The 18,679-nt window shown below is 38.1% G+C and overlaps 2 protein-coding genes across 3 annotated transcripts in view; one reads left to right on the top strand and one right to left on the bottom strand.

The window, feature by feature from the left end:
* LOC134678950 (triple functional domain protein) overlaps nucleotides 1-1,572 on the top strand; it is a 125,081-nt gene extending 123,509 nt beyond the window's left edge. Inside the window, exons 44-45 of the mRNA XM_063537706.1 lie at nucleotides 475-666; nucleotides 839-1,572. Of these exons, the coding sequence (XP_063393776.1) occupies nucleotides 475-666; nucleotides 839-946 (300 nt within the window). The 3' untranslated portion in view covers nucleotides 947-1,572. The remainder of the gene's footprint in view (nucleotides 1-474; nucleotides 667-838) is intronic.
* A 2,803-nt stretch (nucleotides 1,573-4,375) lies between these two features.
* LOC134678947 (L-lactate dehydrogenase) lies at nucleotides 4,376-18,461 on the bottom strand. 2 transcript variants are annotated; one of them, XM_063537702.1, is made up of 7 exons: nucleotides 18,186-18,461; nucleotides 13,324-13,451; nucleotides 8,649-8,766; nucleotides 8,200-8,324; nucleotides 7,873-8,095; nucleotides 7,469-7,710; nucleotides 4,376-6,485 (listed from the first exon to the last, which is right to left on the bottom strand). In XM_063537702.1, exons 2-7 carry the CDS (start codon nucleotides 13,444-13,446, stop codon nucleotides 6,321-6,323), a joined length of 996 nt encoding a protein of 331 aa, XP_063393772.1. In that variant the 5' UTR covers nucleotides 13,447-13,451; nucleotides 18,186-18,461; the 3' UTR covers nucleotides 4,376-6,320. The 2 variants fall into 2 exon arrangements, with proteins under 2 accessions (XP_063393772.1, XP_063393771.1); XM_063537701.1 differs by lacking the exon at nucleotides 18,186-18,461 and adding an exon at nucleotides 14,639-14,776.
* Between the last annotated feature and the right edge of the window lie 218 nt (nucleotides 18,462-18,679).

Here is an 18,679-nt window from a genome sequence, read left to right as displayed (position 1 = left end):
AGATTTAAACGTACTAGATTATTTCGTATGGTCATACATGCTCTCGAAACTAAATAATTATAAAGTCGCAAACCTGAGCCATTTTAAAAAGGTTATCATGCAAATATGGGACGATATGCCGATGGATGCGGTGCGTGCCGCTTGTGACTCTTTTGAGAAACGTTTGAAACTTGTAAAAAAAGTTAAAGGTGGAGTTATTCCAAAACATTTGTTGTAAATATTGTATATAAATGTGGCTTTCATTTAATATAATTTTCATAACATAAACTACGCGTAAATTTATTTTATTAAGGATCATAACTGTATTCGAACTTATTGGACACGGTGTAGTGATGCTTTCATGTGATTGCTTCCGGTAAAATAACAGAAAAAGCAATTATTTTCAAAATATGCACTTAATCATAAGACTTTTTTGAAAATCCAACAAGAGTAACGTCAGAATATGTGGTAACGTTGTGACTGCGTTTATTTCAGCTGTCGCCGTTCCTGGATGAATCGATAGAGGAGACGACGGCGAACATAATCAAATGTGACTACTGTTTCCCGCCGGAGCACTGGGCTAACATTGCGGAGGGCGCGCAGCGGCTCATCCGGGGCCTGCTCGACGCCGCGCCCGCGCGCCGCCTGCAGCCGCGCGCCGCTCTCGCCGATCCCTGGTTCGATGAGGTATAACCTATTCATTAATTTCCGACTTTTCAACAATTCACTACGGTCAATGATTTTTTTTTGGGATGTCATTGGATTAGAATGTTGATAGTACATGAACCACATAAGTGCATGGATAGTTTGTGGAGTAAAATGTGCAAGCGGAGTATAATAAAGAGTTATCGTGTACCAGGCGCCTGGGCTGGCGCTGTCGGCCAGCCAGCTGAAGACGTTCCTGGAGCGGCGGCGGCCGGCGGGGCTGGCGCCCGCGCTGCACGCGCTGCGGTCGCCCGACACCTGACACGCCCGCCGACACTCGCCCGACGGAAACGACAACGAAGCAAACATTTGTTAGGTTTCGACACTATCATTATATTCGCGGAACATCACCATAGATATTATCCGAAAAATGATCGTTACATAAACGCGCCAATGTTATTATTCATTTGAATAATGCGTGCGTCTTGTATTTCGGAAGTAAATGTTTGTGAGTTTTAAAAGATAAATTGTCGGCTTGAGAGTAGTGTGCACCAGGCTGTAACCAAAAGAGCTGCGCTCGGCGCAGGCTGCGTGCTCGAGAAGACTGTTAACGTTCTGTAGTCAATGTGCCCACCTGTCGTCTTTGCTATTATAATTACTTGACTTATTTGCAACGAGATTTCTCTTATTGTCACTAATTAAGTTAACGAGTTATAAGTTCATCTATAACGAGATTATGGTTGAATATTCCTCGTGTAACTCGTAGTATACAACAATATATAACGTCTTGTTTATAGTATTATTTTCGTATCTATTTAGTTTGTGTGGTTTACGTAAGTGGCCGATTGTAAGGAAGTGACTGTGATTTATGCTTAATATAAATGATGCTTATTTCTAACATGTACTTTTAAACTTTTTTCCAATTGTATATAGACTTTAAGATTTAGACTTATGATATTAAAAATTGTCCTGTTGATGTGACCAAATGCAATTTATATTATGTATGTATAAAGTATATTATTGAAGTGGTGTATTTATCACTTATAATCCAAAATGTAGCGCATTGCCATTTAAAAACTGAATGGATATAATTGGTGAGTGCATTGTGAATACACATAACTGTCCTAGAACTAAGCCTAATTATTTCACTAGGATACTGTTAGATACGCAAGATAGAAAGCCCACTCATTTAATTATTAGATATATTCATACTTATATGTATACCGTCAAGGTCATAAATGTGTATACGTTTCTTCATCAGAGTTCATACAAATAAAACCAAGGCATAAAATATCCAGATTCCAGGAGCACTACAATGATGTGAATGTACCAGTTATGGCCACTATGCTTGTGAGGTGTGTAATTTTTAATATTTGTTTTGAAAATTATATTATTGAAAGTAACATAGTAAGCATACATCTACTGTAATAATAAATTCAAATATAGTCAAAGACATTATTTAATTATATTATAAATTTTATAATATTTTCATCACACTTGCTCTAAAAAGATCTTATTTCATGCAGGTGTACTGAAGAACAAAGGCCTATATTCCCGCGGCAGTTATGGCGAAAAAAGCTATAAGTAACTCTCTTAAGTTACTAATTCATACGAACCAAGTAGGTTTTAAATGCATAAATGAGTTTTGGTTTTAAAATACTGACGTTTATAATTATTATTTTTTGTTTTTTATGTTAATAATATTTTATTTGATTAATGTATTAGCTGTTTAAAATATTTTACTCAATTTTCAATCTGGATGACTGAATGCCGGAAGGGTATGTGCCTTTCATGTCTAAAAATTACAATATGGCGGACAATTAAATGTTTCAAATGTCACCGTATTCAGTTTTTTCATCGCAAGTGTGATGAAAAACATTGTTTATAACTCCAGGGGTAAGAATATTGCAAACTCTAGTTTTTAATTCACTCCTGCGGATGTTGTGAATCTACAGACCTCGTTTCCAATATTTCACTTACCCCCCTCGTTGCAGAATGTACTATTACTGTTCTAGGACTGAAAACTCCGCCTTAGCATGTTTAATAGTGTGGCAATGCATCACCATAACGAAACAATAGTATTCACCCGTTCTCGGACCGAGAATACTTTGTTCTCAGATTCATAGTCATCTAAATGTATTGACACACTTGCGCAAAGAAATATTCCGTAAAGTTCTGAAATGTATTTTGGTTAGGACTCGAAAAAACATTTGTGAAAAGCCTCCATTTGTAAAGGCTTACGTTATATTACGCGAATAGTTATTATTGATCGCCGGAGGGTAGGTACTCGGCGATTCTGCGTTGTTAACGGCTGATTTCCTGCATAGCAGTGCCGCAATCGGTTATTTTTTTACCGCGCTAATAGGATAACTTTGTCAAACTATGAGTAGGTAACCAAGATAATATTCTTTCTACTGAGAATGCTTAGGTACTTACCTACTAAGATACCATTAAATACGTATATTTAAAACTTCAAAATCCAACATCACCTCTAGGTATCGAGTTGTATTTGTACCTATTGTACATTTTATAAAGCTCATAATACAATAATATGACAATGGAAATGTGTTTTATTGGGTATACAGACTTACAGACCCGCCTCTAAGTGACCCACTATGTTACATACACTGTGTATTTTCTACTACTTTTACGTATTTGATAACTAGTTAAATCAGTTTCTTTTTAACAAGCTTTTATTAGGTCCACCTGTATGTAACTAACTATGTAATGGAATCTAAGGTAACTAATTTAACCATCTTCCTAGGATCGTAGCGTCATGAAAATTGGCAGCTGTATGTAGTTTTGATGACATTACAATAATATGGTACTGTGGAACTGATCTGATGATGGAGACAGGAGGTGGCGATGAACTTTCGACCTGTATGTAACTAACTATTAATGGAATCTAAGGTAGCTAATTTAACCATCTTCCAAGGATCGAAGCGTCATGAAAATTGGCAGCTGTATGTAGTTCTGGTGACAATACAATAATATGGTACTGTCGAACTGATCTGATGATGGAGACAGGAGGTGGCCATAGGAACTCTGTGATGAAACAACGCAACCTAATTGTGTTAGGGGTTTTTAGAATTGTCTCGATGAGTATTAGTTGTCTGTCGTAAGAAAAGTACAGTCAGCGATAAAAACTTGTACCAAAAATGAAATTTTTGCCATAAACTTATTTAGAACTGTCAAATCGATTTGCCACAATGGAATTTATGAAATAAGTACTAGCAAATGACGTCACGATCTTATTACATACCCTTTATTAAAGCTCTAAGTATATGCGATTTATTGGATTTATAAAATAATAATTGTGTTTAAACCCTTTAACCATTTGACATTAATTTGTAGTCATTCGATTTCGAACCGTAATTCTTGTAGTAGAGATGCGTTTTTGATTTAATTAATTTAATTATGATGGCAAGTGTGTTGTCGCTACGGACTAAAGGGTTAAAAATAACTTCTGTCTACGTTTCGGTGCTTTATTTCATGCATGGTGTAAAATAATTTATTTTAAACACAGTCGGCATCCCTATATTCCTATACTATTATTTAAGCTGGCGAATGAAGATACGTTCAAATGTTGGGTAAACCGCATGTGCTTCCTAGATCCATAATGTGCCTAGGGACTATACATATAATGGACAAATTTTATTAATTTTAGGAGGATAGGCATAGTTTTGTCCAAAATTGCGTTAGCGTTTGATCGATGTAAATGTAGGATACACTGCGCAGGTAAAATAAAATGTTATTTAAGATTTACATTTATTAAATGCCTTGGACAGATTCGGAACTTAAAATTATAATACAAACTTAATGATATAAGGATGCTGATACGCAATAATGTGTCAACCCACATAAATTTTTCAATAAGATGTCAACTCAAAATATTGACGCTTAAATTTGACATTTTATTGCAAAATGGATGTGGGATGACTCATTTTTGCTAAACACCATCCATAAATACTGCAATCAATACACTTTTTTCACACTTGTCATCTTGACTAGGTTTTACCAAACTTTCTAGTAACTCTTTGAAAAATGTACAAAAATACTGATAAAATAATAGATCATGATTATAGTATCAGTTATTAGCATAGCATTAGTAGCTAGTTTTAATTAAACTGGACATCAACTTGTGGCAAAAAATATTTACTGTAAATACATGGTTAGTATCTATGATAAAAAAACAGACGATCTAATTCACGTATTTAAATTGTGAAATAAAAGCCTGTAAAAAATATATAAGTAAGTACCTACTTGCGTAGGTATATTTTTATAATCCAAAGGATTAGGTATTGTAACAATTTCATAGCGATTTCTGTATAGGTACTTACGGATTGTGTGTTAACGATCTGGTTATTATAGGTTTTATCGGTAACAATTGACTATTTATTAATCTTATTATAATATAGGTAATATACAAAAAAATATCTTCACTTTGTTCATACATCTGATCTTACAACATATTTAATATACATTTAGGAATTTAGAGAGCCATTACTAGTTTATAAATCGGTTGATACTTAACAAACCCTGCCCATGAAAACCCCATGAAAAGCATGTAAGTATATGAAAAAAAAAAATTTAATCGTTTGATCGCCACGACATTTTCTTTAAGACACTAGTAAACATTATTATAAGTGTATTACGGTTCATTGTAAGTACATATACTTACTGTAACCTTTGTCTACCATTGGCTGACTGTGGCGATCAAAAAGTAAAATATGTTCCTACTTACAATTTTGACAAACAATGACGCGACAATAGAAGCTCGATTTTCCGGTAGTAGCAATCTTAGTAATCTACAGGTTGAATAACATAACCTGCTAAGATAATTTATTATGCCACCACTTTATAATACTGATCAAATTAAAATGTACCTGTACCACTAAATAAAAATAATTAATTTAAAATATGCTTATTAAAAATAAAGCACAATAAGATCACTTTCGATTAAATAAATACCTACGCATGGTAAAATTTTTAAATTTTTTAAAATTAAAAAAAAAATTAAATAAATACCTACGCATGGTAAAATAGGTATATGTATAGAAATTTTGTGTTATCATTTTCATCGCCCTTTAGCTCTCAGTTACACATTACTACAGTTAGTTATCCCCGTGATAACAACTGGCTGGGAATGTTACCTTCCCAGTTGTCCCCATTTCCCAGATGGGACTTTGTCTCCCAATAGGCGCTAAAGGATGCGTCCTCCATGCCTCAACTAATACCTGTGCCTGGTGTTAAGTTCTGACTGTACCAAAATAAACAAAATACCTCCAATAGGTATGTATTACAAAACCCCATACGTTTGAGAATATCTTTGGTTTCCATTTTTAGATTCCCTGTCCACTTATAAGAGTAGTCCAAAAATATATCTGTAGAATACCTAATGTAATGCTGTCGAATGTAAATTTTTACTATATTCTACCTAACTAGACATTTATTTCGCTTGCAGCAGTTTGGCAATACGTTTAGTACATAATTAGGTGTCTTAGCGCCTTCTAATCTATCTAGAACCTAACCGTCTCAGCCAGCAGTGCAATTAATTCGAACTAGGCATAGAATACATACACTTATAATGCATTAGTAAGACAAGTATGGATACGTAAAAAAGTAGTAGGTAGGACATTGTTCAAGTCTAGTTTATAAAGTGCGTTAGTCCGCACTGAAGATAGTTGGCAGTAAGTCTAGAAGTTGATGCCGGCCTGGACCTTGGCCATGAGCGCGGCGGAGTTGCGCAGCTCGGCCGCCTCCTCGTCGGTGAGCGGCTGGCGGACCACGTCGCACACGCCGCCGCTGCCCAGCACGCACGGCAGCGACAGGAACACCTCCTCCTCCACACCGTGCTCGCCCTAAACTCAACAAAATTTGGCTTGTTAAAAAACGGTGTCAATATATCTCGTTTTTATTGCGAGGATCAAAGTATATGCGGGACAAAATACATTCAAACAATACAAAAGTTATACCTCGTTTAACGCAAGCAACGCAGCCAAGAAGCCAATTTGGACAGATATGAATTGACCCTTATGTATATGACACTAAGGCTATACACGAAATAAAAGTTCTTTTATAAAAAGTATTTTAATTAGTTCTTGGAGTAGTACCGTAAAGCTATCAACATTCATCCTATCATCATCATCAGTTCATAATTGTCAAAATTGACTTTTCAACTTACAGCGACTATAGAAAGTTAAACGAATGTAGGAACCATTGAACTGAATATAATGGTAGACTAACGGTAAGACCCAACAATTTTTTTATTTTTTTATTATTAATTTCAATACCTATTTATTTTTTCACTTATTGTGAGCAACACAACACTTAACGCAACTGTTGCTAACATACTTAACGTAACTGGATCTCAAACGATGTAGAGACAATGAAGAAAAGCAACTAAGTAGGTATAGCCTTCCCAGAATAAACATTGTAAACTTGGCATTTTTATCGTTGTTTTAGGTAGTTGAAGCGCGAATCGCAGTGTGCAAGTCGAAGCGCGTACGCGTAGTGTGTGGGTAGGTAGGTATATACGCATACTTTGATCACAGAATAGGATGGGCTGCGTCAATGTCAACAATTTTATTGCTCTTTTCACGAAAATACTTTGCCAAGATTATATTAATAGAAACGGAGGTTATTGTACTTACTCGTGCTTTAAAATAGGCTCTGCTAGTGGATTAGAAAGATACTAGTACGGTCAAGGAATTTAATTTCAGTAGGTACCTACCATTTTGTACCTTATCACAGTGACAATAGTATGAGATCCCCAAATTGTCACTGGGACAAAGTACGAAATTATATGGAAATTAAATTCTTTGACTGTTATTAAAGAATTTACCTTGATGTAAGTAGATACGGCGTGGATGCTCATGGCATTGTTGAGGATAGCGCGAGCCAGCTGCGAGAGCGACAGGCCGATGGCCCACGACGTGTAGCCCTTCAGCTTGATGACCTCGTAGGCGCTCTTCACCACCGCGCCGTGCGTGTCCTTCCAGTGCTCGGGGTCGGCGTCGGTACCGATCTTCGGGTTCAGGTCGCTGAGCCGGACGCCGGCGATGTTCACGCCGGACCATACCGGAACTGTAAATAAGTCCGGTTCACAACTTAATTGCTTGGGTTTGTATATTGTATACTAGATTTAGGAAACATTTTTAGTGCTACGTGATATCGTTTTAAAATGACAAAAAAATTACAATGTATGCTTATAACTTTTACATAGAGCATATATTTTAAAATTCTAACCGCTGGAATCCCCGTGTTCGCCGATGATGTACCCGTGGCAGGAGGTGGTGGCGACGCCAAGTTTCTCGGAGAGCAGGTAGCGGAAGCGCGCCGAGTCCAGGTTGGTGCCGGAGCCGATGACGCGGTGCTTGGGCAGCCCGCTCAGCTTCCAAGTCACGTACGTCAGGATGTCCACCGGGTTACTGGCGATCAGGAAGATCGCGTCCGGGCTGTACTTCACTAGCTGCATCACAAGTAAACAGGTCATTGGATAGGAACTACCTAAACGTAATTTAAAATAACTGATTCATTAACACTAAATATATGGTAGATAAATGTGTATCGAACCGGAGGGATGATGTGCTTGAGTACGTCGGTGTTGCGCTGCACCAGGTCGAGGCGCGTCTCGCCCTCGCGCTGCCGCACGCCTGCCGTCACGATGCAGATCTTCGAGCCCGCCGATATCGAATAATCTGTATCGTAAATCATAATAATGTCCTTGTCCTTATACACACGTATGACTATCTACAGTTAAATTACAAACGATATTAAGTTAAGTTACGCATTACCTATTATATTAAGTGATGTTCGCCCACGTCAGCAATAATAAACTTAGTCACCAACTAAGAACCTAGTTGCCAACATATTTATTAGGTATCATCAGCGTCACAGTCACAAGTCTAAATTCACTTTTATGGATCAGGCAATTGGTTAAATTGACCTAATTTGGACCAACCCAAATCGGATCAAGTCAGAAGCACGCAGTTAAATGGAACATGAGCTAGTGTGTATCTCACCCTTGCTGGCTTGTATCTTGGCGTTCCTCATGAAGGCGGAGCCGTGCTGCAAGTCCATCATCTCCCCCTTCAGCTTGTCTTCCATAACGTCTACGAGCGCCACATTGTTGGTCACGCCCTGTACAGTCATCAATCCACTATTTATTTTAATAACACATCCGATTTCAAAGTAAACATGGAACGTTTCCAGGAAACAGCTAATATAACCATTAACAGTTTTGAATGATTCACGGTTAGTTTCGGTAGACTTAAGTATATATTGGTCGGGATATGGATGCAGTTATATAGATGCATGTTACATAGGGGCTGTTCATAAATTACGTCATCTATTTTTGACGATTATTGCCACCATAATTGACGAGCGTTAGCGAAGGTCTATGATTCAGTTTGGTCAAAAATGCTTTCGTATGTCCGGATGTTCTCTTCTACAAATCGCAATTCTCATCTCAACCGATTCTCTCATGAAATTTTGTGGGCACTGAGCAGGTTTAGTATTTGGACATTATTATTTTTTCAAAATGGCGGAGCCATGCATTACTCGCGAGGTCTACAACGCACAGATTCTTTAGTTAGGTAGGTATAGGTAGTGTTTTGAAAAACTGTTATTTTTTATGTTAAAATTAAGTTTTAACCGCCTTCATTACATGTTATATTATTTTCTAGATACTTAACATATACATCGCAATAAGAGAGTGAAGAAATAAAAGAAGCGTTAGCCCGAGATTCCCAGACGTCGCATAAAATAGACAGCCTGCAGGGAGCGAGCGGGCGCGAGAGCTTGCGATACTTCGGAGAGCTCCGTTTACTGTGTCGTTGACTCGTTGAACGTGAAGAGGTATGGCTCCTCTACACGATGGGCCAACGCCGGCCACTCCCAGGGACGCAGCCATGCGGTAGAATGAGATAGCAATATCACTTGCTCCCTCTAACGTATAAATGCATCCCTTAGAGTGGCCGGCGTTGGCCCATCGCGTAGAGGAGCTTTAACAGACAAACTGAGTTACTTTCGTATTATTATATTGTATAATATAACTTGTAAGTGGGGTTACGGGTAAAGTGTAGTAAATAAAAATAAGAAAATTGAAAGGTAATGTTGCGTCAGATAGCGTCGTGTAAAATAACAGGAAAATCCATTACAAATAACTGAATGTACACGGTATATTATACACCTATTACCACCCTATGCGGTAGAATGAGAGATGGATAAACAATACGAGTACATGTTAAGTAATACCTATACTAAAACAAGTAAAGTGTAGGTAAATAAAAATATGAAAATTAAAAGGTAATCTTGCGTTAGATTGCGTCGTGTAAAGTATCAGGAAAATCCGTTAGGTACATATAACTGAACACAGGACGCACACGGTATATTATACACCTATGCCCTCCTATGCGGTAGAATGAGATGGATAAAACAATACATGTAGGTACTCTGTACTCTCCGTAAGTACTAACCAGACATTTTTTTATTTTCATAAAAACTAGGTGTAACTAAGTATTGCACATATTTTTGCGCGAGATCTCATGCAGTTTAAGGAAACTGCTAGTATAAAATGTATCTTAGGTAATTCCTCATTACTCACGCAAATAAAATAGGTACAATATAGGTATATAATGTATACCCCATTTCATTTACCATGGCGGGATTCCACTAGAAACTGCACAAAGAGAACCACAATGTTGATCTATTGTTTATAACAATTGTTTTACGAGCTCTGCTAATCAAAATCAGCATACGGTGGCAAAAAAACAAGTATGTCGGGTATCTTTTGTTGTCACTACACGTATTGTTTACGCCTTAATGACCGTCTCAAGTGGAATCCCGCCATGGTAAATGAGAAGGGGTACACACATGCACAATTCTCGGTACGGACGGACGAGTAGGTAAGGTACCCAAGCAGGTAGCTGGTCGTTAGTTAGGTATAGTAGGATTAGTGGGCAAAAACTTAAGCGAGCCGTTTGGTCATACAACTTTATCTTTACGAATACAAAAGGACAAAAAGAGGTGCGAAGTGCTTTGCCGGACGTCTCGTCCGTATAGTAGGAACTAGTTAACTTATTATTATACTTTTTGGGATAATATCGACACGTTATTAAGTACATAAATGAAACTTTTTTTCGACACAAATAGTCATTACTTAGCAATTAATGTTTCTTTACAATTACATACCTAAATGTTTTATTTTTTTAATCAACAGTCTTCAAATTGATTAAGTTGAAATACTAGTAAAACATAGAAATTAAAATTTAGAAAAGTGGGATCTAGATTGTTTAGTCCAAGTATGGGTCAGTAAGATCATTTAGCATGCACTTTAGTCTCAGGCAATGCCGCTTGGCACGATTGTTCCTTAGGTCAAACAAAGTTGATCTGGCCCGGTAGACAGGAGATCGTACCATGCAGACCCCCCAAAAAGGGGGGGTAAAGGGTCGGCTCCCCAGGTCCAATCTATGCTATATTCCTTCCTAGTCTTAGCAACTAGGTCAAGTTATATATCATTTTCGTATAAATTAGGGACGACGAATTCATTTTTGAAAGAATTATTATGCCTTTCCATACAAAAAAATGATTGTCCCTAATTTATACGAAAATGATATATAACTTGCCCTAGTTGCTAAGACTAGGAAGGAATATAGCATAGATTGGACCTGGGAGCCGACCCTTTCACCCCCCCCCCCCACTTTTGGGGGGTCTGCATGGTACGATCTCCTGGCTACAGGGCCAGATCAACTTTGTTTGACCTAAGGAACAATCGAGCCAAGCGGCATGGCCTGAGTGCATGCACTTCCATACATTTGTGTTCCTTACTAACCCTACTAAGTAGATACGTAAGCAATACAGTTGATTGTTTTATTGCTCTAGCCATTAGAGGTAATATTCACTGGCTCATTTCTTTTTTCACCTTCCCTTATTCGTTTTGAAATACCTATCCAACGATATCCAACGATATCTATAGGAAGAAAGCAAAAAATAATTTAAAAAAATACATTTTATTTTTTTACTTTTTTAACTTACTATGTCATTCATTGCATGACATGTATCCATGCCAAATTGCAGCATTCTAGCGCTAACTATCACGGAGCAAAGCCTCGGGCAGACAGACAGACAGACAGACAGACAGCGAAAATATAAAAAGGAATAACTTGACAATTTTGTAAGAACCGTCACAAAACTGACTCCCAAATTTTATTTCAAAAAACCGGACAAACAAGTGCCAATCGAACTCGCCCACCGAGGGTTCCGTTCAAAATTAACTTATTTTTACTGTCCTCATGATTGTGACTAGAAATAACCCAACAGTTTTTCGAAAAAAAGTAAATACCTAAGTAGATACTTACAAATTAGATACCTACGTGTTTTTTTGAAACTCCCCATAGGTACGCCTAGAGAGAAACTTTTAGCACCATGAAAGCCTTCTCATGTCTGAAGGCTTCAAGGGTCGTCATATTCTCATATTGTCATATTGAGTGCATTGGTAATATAAGTACGAGTATATAGTCTATCTATAGTTTTTAAACTGCACTGCTCCGAAGAACCTTTGCAGTAGGTATTGTTTTTAAAGCCACAAACCGGAGGTTAAGTAGGTACTTATACACCGCCCACATGGATGAGAGCATTTAAACGTGCTAGATACTACAATACCAGGTATAAGTACCTAGTATTGTTTCCCGACAAGGCTAATGGATTGTAGAAAATAATAACAAAATAGTATTTAAATGAAAGATTTATATTTATATAGTATCATTCGAAATATCTATTTTATAATTTCAAAGTTACCTAATGGATTACCTACTCCATATTAAGTCATTCACCTTTGACATTGAAGCTTGAAGGTCATGCACGACAACATTGATTTCAGTGGGGAGTCTGGGAGCGTACAGAACGTCACGTTAGGGTAGCAACACAACTTGACCTCTGAGTGTTTTAGGGGTCGCTTCATTGCTTACTTACTGTAGGGTCAAAAAATTCAACTCTGTTATTTTGCAATGCAAATCTCTGACCTCTCTGGCGGGTTAGCTCAGAGACTGAATAGGAAACATTTTTTACTCGATACCTAGTCTCGATACCGCTCATTCTAGTTAAAAAAGTAAGGAAGCATTTACGCCTCGCCTGGTGGACTGTGACATTAAGCACTTAAGAAGTTTGATTAAACGCTGTATTCTTAGTAGGTAAGTACTTAATAAACAAAATCTATTAAGTACTAAATGTTATGATTAACTATAGGTACATATAAAAATGTACAGCGTTTTTTCTATAGGTAGAGGTAAGTACCTTCATATACTTATTATTCGATTAAAATGTATATGTTATTAAAGAGCCTTTTTTTCCATCCATTCCATCCTATACCTTCTAACTAGATCTTATCTCTGAACGCGCATTTTTGAGTTTTTATGCTTTCCTAGCAAAGTTCGGTTTTCCAGATAATAAGTATTATTCGACCAAAACGTTCCCGTGCTTCAACGTGAACTTTTCGTAGGCAGTATAGGTAGCGCACATTTAAAAAGTATATTTTTTCTAAATAGTGTAGTGTAAAATTTAACTGAATACATCCGTAATAGGTACTTGTTATTTTATGTTGTGTGGTCTCTGTTGGTAGGTAGAAGTTCACATGAATATACCTGTAGCAGTAGTAGTGTACTTATACCGACACCACGTAATGCGTGAGACAGCACATACCTGCGTGAGCATGGAGAAGACGGCCGCCATGCCCACCTGGCCCACGCCCACCACCGTCACCTTGTTGCCGGTGTCCTCGCTCTTCGGCTGCACCGTCGTGAACAGCTTGTCGATCGTGGCCATCTTACCTGGACAAACAAAACATCATTATATAGGGCATTTTCACTTAATTGAACACCTCTAACGGCCGGTTAGTAATCGTTACAAAACTGACGGTCAATGGCCAATCCCATACATTTTGTCAGGAATATAACGGTTAGACGTTATACTGAAACACGACTTAAGTCGCGCTTAACTTGTACAAGTTAAATGAAAATGCCCATTAACTCCTTCAATACCTACCTATACGGCTCTTATAGACTGCGTGTCTTAGGGCCTGGCCTCTTTCTCATCTTTCTCTTTTACTCCAATTATACTTTACTTCAAGTTAAAGAGAGAAATGCCCGTAATTGAATTTCGGCACTAAACTGGAACTGGTGGAACTATGTTGCTAACCACACTTGACAGACGGATCAACGTCACTGAACAATTACACAACTATGAAACTTTACACACGAAAATAATTTAAATAACGATTTAACGGTACTAAACCGATAGGGGCAACCAGCCCTTACTATATAGGTAAGTAGAATTGCATGGTTGAACATTCTTTGAAAAAATCATAATATGTATTAAAACCAGTTAACGCACTCTTCATTTTAGGGTAGTGCCCCTTGACGAGTCTTAAGCCAATTGGCAAAGTAAGTAATCCGGTCAAATATCGACCTTATACTGATTAGGAATGAGAGTTTAATTGTAATGCCAATTTCTATAAACTATAAACCACCTTCATACATTATAAAATAATATTAACAATAGTCTTAACGATTTTCCTATTCGTCGGACCTTAACCCATCGCTATTAGAGGGCTACTATGAAAATAGTTTTCGCAAAGCATGAAATTAGAAATAGAAAGTGCGACTTAAGACATTATTTTAATAACGCTTGATTTTAATGAAAAATTACTTTCGAAGGGAGTTAGAAATTACATGCAGGGGTAGAGGGTGCCTGTCCGTCGTAGAGTTTGTTAAACAATAATTTATGCAAAATTGTAAAGTCCACAATATTAAACGTTAGAGACCCGCCCCGGCTTCGCACGGGTTAACAAATTATACACCTAAACCCTCCTCGAGAATCACTCTATCGATTGGTGAAAACCTCATGAAAATCCGTTCAGTAGTTTTTGAGTTTATCGCGAACATACAGTAAACAAACACAAACAGACTGACGGGGGACTTTTGTATTACAAGGTGTAGTGAAGACTCTAGGTACTTACATCTTCCTGTGCCGTTGGTGGTGTGATTGTTGTGTGACATTTTTTGTCCCCGAATTGAAATAATTTAAATTAGCTCTAGCAGAAACGATGTTTCGATTCGATCACTCTGAAGGCGTCGCGATATATTCAAGTTACGAATGCCCCGGCGACGTGTACACGAACCGACCGAATGTCTGAGAATGAACGGACGGACGGATACTTCGCTGAGCGGCTAGCGGTGCTCGTGCTTGTACACGGAGGCGTGCCTGTGTCTGCGCGGTTAACGGTGACGACTCTGAGGGGATGACGTGCGACCTCTCATACATGGTGTAATCTAACATTTCACATTTTCCGTGAAACGTTGCAACATCCGAGGACGCAGCATCCTTTTTTTAGTATAAGTAAGAAGATACATTTGAAAAAAAAAAGAATATACCTAAACATCTAGAAGATATACCTACATACATTGTGTAACATTTGGCGTAAGTTAAATATTGCAAACGAGAGTAAGTTAATTCGCGACGACTTGCCAGAGCGATTTATAGATTCGAGTTTGCAATATTATTACGCCCCGACTACACTTAATGTTTTTCATCACACTTGCGATACAAAAATGAAGTATAAAGAGTCAAAAACTGTTAGTAGTAGATAGGTACTAGAAATTTCATTAATCCCTAAGGGAAAACGGTTTTTCTATTACACCCGCTGCGTGCAATTCCACATTTACTAAGCGAGTGCGGTAAAAATATTATAAATGCGAAAGTGTGTCTGTCTCTCTGTTATCACAGAGATGAACTGATTTAGTTGAAATTCGGTATAGACATAGTTTTTATCTAGGAAATCATCCCTTAAGAGGGTGAAATGCAAGTAGAATTTATCTCAGTTACCCTGATAGTTATTGATGTAAGCATTATGCTCAAATTAAATGATTGCCTTTACACTTTATCTAGGCGCTATCTAGTTACATATGTCCATCAAATAAGGAAGGGTATGGAGAACCAATAAAAACAGATTGGATAAAAATAAGCTAGCTAAATTACAAACTACGAAGACGAAGTCCCGGGCAAAAGCTAGAATGCGAAAGTAACTCTGTCTGTAGTTTTTATTAACACATTCATTGCCCCCAACGCACATGTGCGTTCACCTTCATACAAGTTTGTTCCTAGGCCACGCCCCCTGGCAGTGAATGCGTTAATCATCATCATCATAATTACACACATACGAAGCCGCGGGCAGAAGCTAGTAGAAACAAATATAGAAGTGATTGAATTTAGAAAATACTTGAAGAGTAGGTGTCTATAAATTAAACAGTATACAGTGTTTAATTCTGGATAGCATTTCAACGTATTTTAGGAACACTTAGCATCAATAGCAGTAGAGGACTCTACACGTCATGTTAGATAATTAGAACGTGCCAGATAATTTTGACTGTAAACTGTCTCTACAGTCTCTATTTGTAAAACTATTAGAGAATGGCAAACACTTTTGGATTTATTGGACGACTTGTGTCGTTGTGTGATTCATTGTTAGAACAAGTCAAGTTGTCAGGACAAAATAACAATTTACTTAGTCCATGAATATGATTTATACTGTATTAACTTTTTGACATAAAATGTTTCCAAGAACGGCAATTTTATGCCATGTTCTCCGCTGAATGCGATACCTACGCTACGCGTCACGCTCTATTGAAAGTATTCAAAACGCTGTAAGTAATCTTCCCATACCTACATATGACCCTGCAAGCATCGCACCTATTACGGTACCAACGGAAAACCAACACCAAAAGGCTCCTCTTCACGTTGGGCCAACGCCAACGCCAACGAGAGACCCAGCCATGCGGTAGAATGAGATAGCAATATCACTTGCTCCCTCTAACGCATAAATGCGTCCCTCGTTGGCGTTGGCGTTGGCCCAACGTGAAGAGGAGCCTTAAACAAAATTTGGTCACTATAAAGTCCGTTTTTTTTAGCATTAGAAAGAACTTCGCAGAAGTAAGCTTGTGGTTCCAAATCCGGCACTTTTAGCGGTAATAATTTGAAGTAAATTATATGTATTGACCATGCTACATTAGATAATTCAATAATTATTAACAATTAAAGAGCCTGATAAAAACTGCACGCTTGCTTCTGTGGAGTTCTTTCTAATGCTAAAAAAAACGAACTATAGTGCCGATATTTTGTTGCGGTCGCTTTATAATTGCACACTTTGTTGTTATTGCGCCCACTGTAGGCCTAGCACAGGAGGGGCGCGACAGTATCTCGCCCGCGCGACGGACTAGGTACCTACCCGCCTTTTTCTAATTGTATTAATTAAAGTGGAACGGGTAGTCTATCTCGCGGGCGAAGTACTGTCGCGCCGCTCCTGTGCTAGCCCGGCTGAATTGTTTTGATAAGGTTGTGAAGGACAAGGAAACTGCTATATCTAACCTTAAATGTATACTTACTTATAGGTAATTTTATTGGCATGGGTGACGCTGTATTCGCGCTACAAATGACGCCATCATTTCAAATTTCCCATTGGGTGCTGTGTTTATTTAATGATAATAATAACTCAGCAATAAGTAGGTAGGTACAATGGACTGGGGAAAATAATAAGCGTGAACCATAAAATTATACAAATTGTCGAGTCTACAATACTCGTTTATAGATAGGTGACGAAAAACTACATTATTTTGCAAAAAAATAGGTAGGTACTTTTGCTTTGTTTCTACGATTGCGGCGCCATAGGGTGCAAAACGTTGGTAATTGAGCTCTCCCTCGTTGTAATATTCGGAGACTTAATTTCATAATTTTTATAGTTATATTCTTGCATTCTCATTTATCAAGCCCTTAAGTACTGCACAAGATATAACTTCATAATCTTTTAAGGAAGACTCACGCAGCACGCTCGACCGAGCCGAGGCCGGGCCGTAATAGCTTCCGGCGCTTCGTTTTCTATGGAAAGGACCACTACGAGATCAGTTGATATGCGATCAGCTGTTATAGAAAATGACTTGTCGGACGCCTCGGACGGGCCCGGCCCGGCCTGAGATGATTAATTGCGATGATCCATTGATAACTCTAACTCTGCAGCTGCACGGACTTTGCAATAACAAAGAATGGAAATGTCATAACTACAAATGTCTATTATTTATCAAAATATGTTATTTTTAAAGACACTCAAAGTGTGGTTGTTGTACGAAATTCGGTGTAGAGTTAACTTGCTTATTTAGACAGACTCTACGTACACTCTCACCCTTTGGCCCCTAACACACTGAAAAACAATAGAATGTCGCTTTTGTTTATAAAAGTTAAGGATAGTGGTACCCACCACCTACATGCCTGCCTAACATGGCACCTGCGTGCCTAATTTTTGCTTTCAGTCAAAAATGTAATTTTGCCATGTATTAAAACCGTTTCGCCAATGTTTTAATAAATCAGAACTTAAATCAGTCTATGGAATATATTCTTTCGAACAAGTCAACTTTGTGTCCGATGGTAGATTTATACTTTTGAAAGAAGTTTGAAAGTTGCCGAAGTTGCAACACGATGTAGGGAAGTGCATAAAATATGTGTTAAGGTAAACTTACCGGTCGGCAGATTTGTTGTGGCTCGTGGAAAGAGTCACGTAGCGTGCGTGTTGGCGGCGGTCTGGGAGCCCCGTCCGTGGCGGCCGGCTCGCGTCTCGAAACTCAAGGTGACCTTCAACATTCAGTTTGGAAGCCCCGCCATTGCGCATGCCCAAATTAAACCTGGCAATTTTCGAAAATAACTCGTATCTCCGATGCATGCAGTACATAATAGAATGTATGGTTAATCTGATACAGGACTCATTCAATTTACTAGCGGCTTCGCTACGCACTCGTCGCGCCCATAGGTACGGAGCGTCATTGTACCAATACTTATTTTGTCACGAGGATTCAACATACCTATCGCCGGCCTGTAGGGCGCTAATGACGATAGATACACATTATTGCTTTAAATATCAGGATGTTACATAGAGTAAACTCATTAAACAGATAACTACTGACGACTAGATGTGTCTCCATAGAGGTGTTTATTGTAGGGGAGGGGGGCCCAAAGC

Source organism: Cydia fagiglandana, chromosome Z (genome assembly GCF_963556715.1).
Source record: "Cydia fagiglandana chromosome Z, ilCydFagi1.1, whole genome shotgun sequence".
Lineage (NCBI taxonomy): Eukaryota > Metazoa > Arthropoda > Insecta > Lepidoptera > Tortricidae > Cydia > Cydia fagiglandana.
Note: the sequence above shows the minus strand (reverse complement) of the source record. Positions and strands in the feature narration are given on the sequence as shown.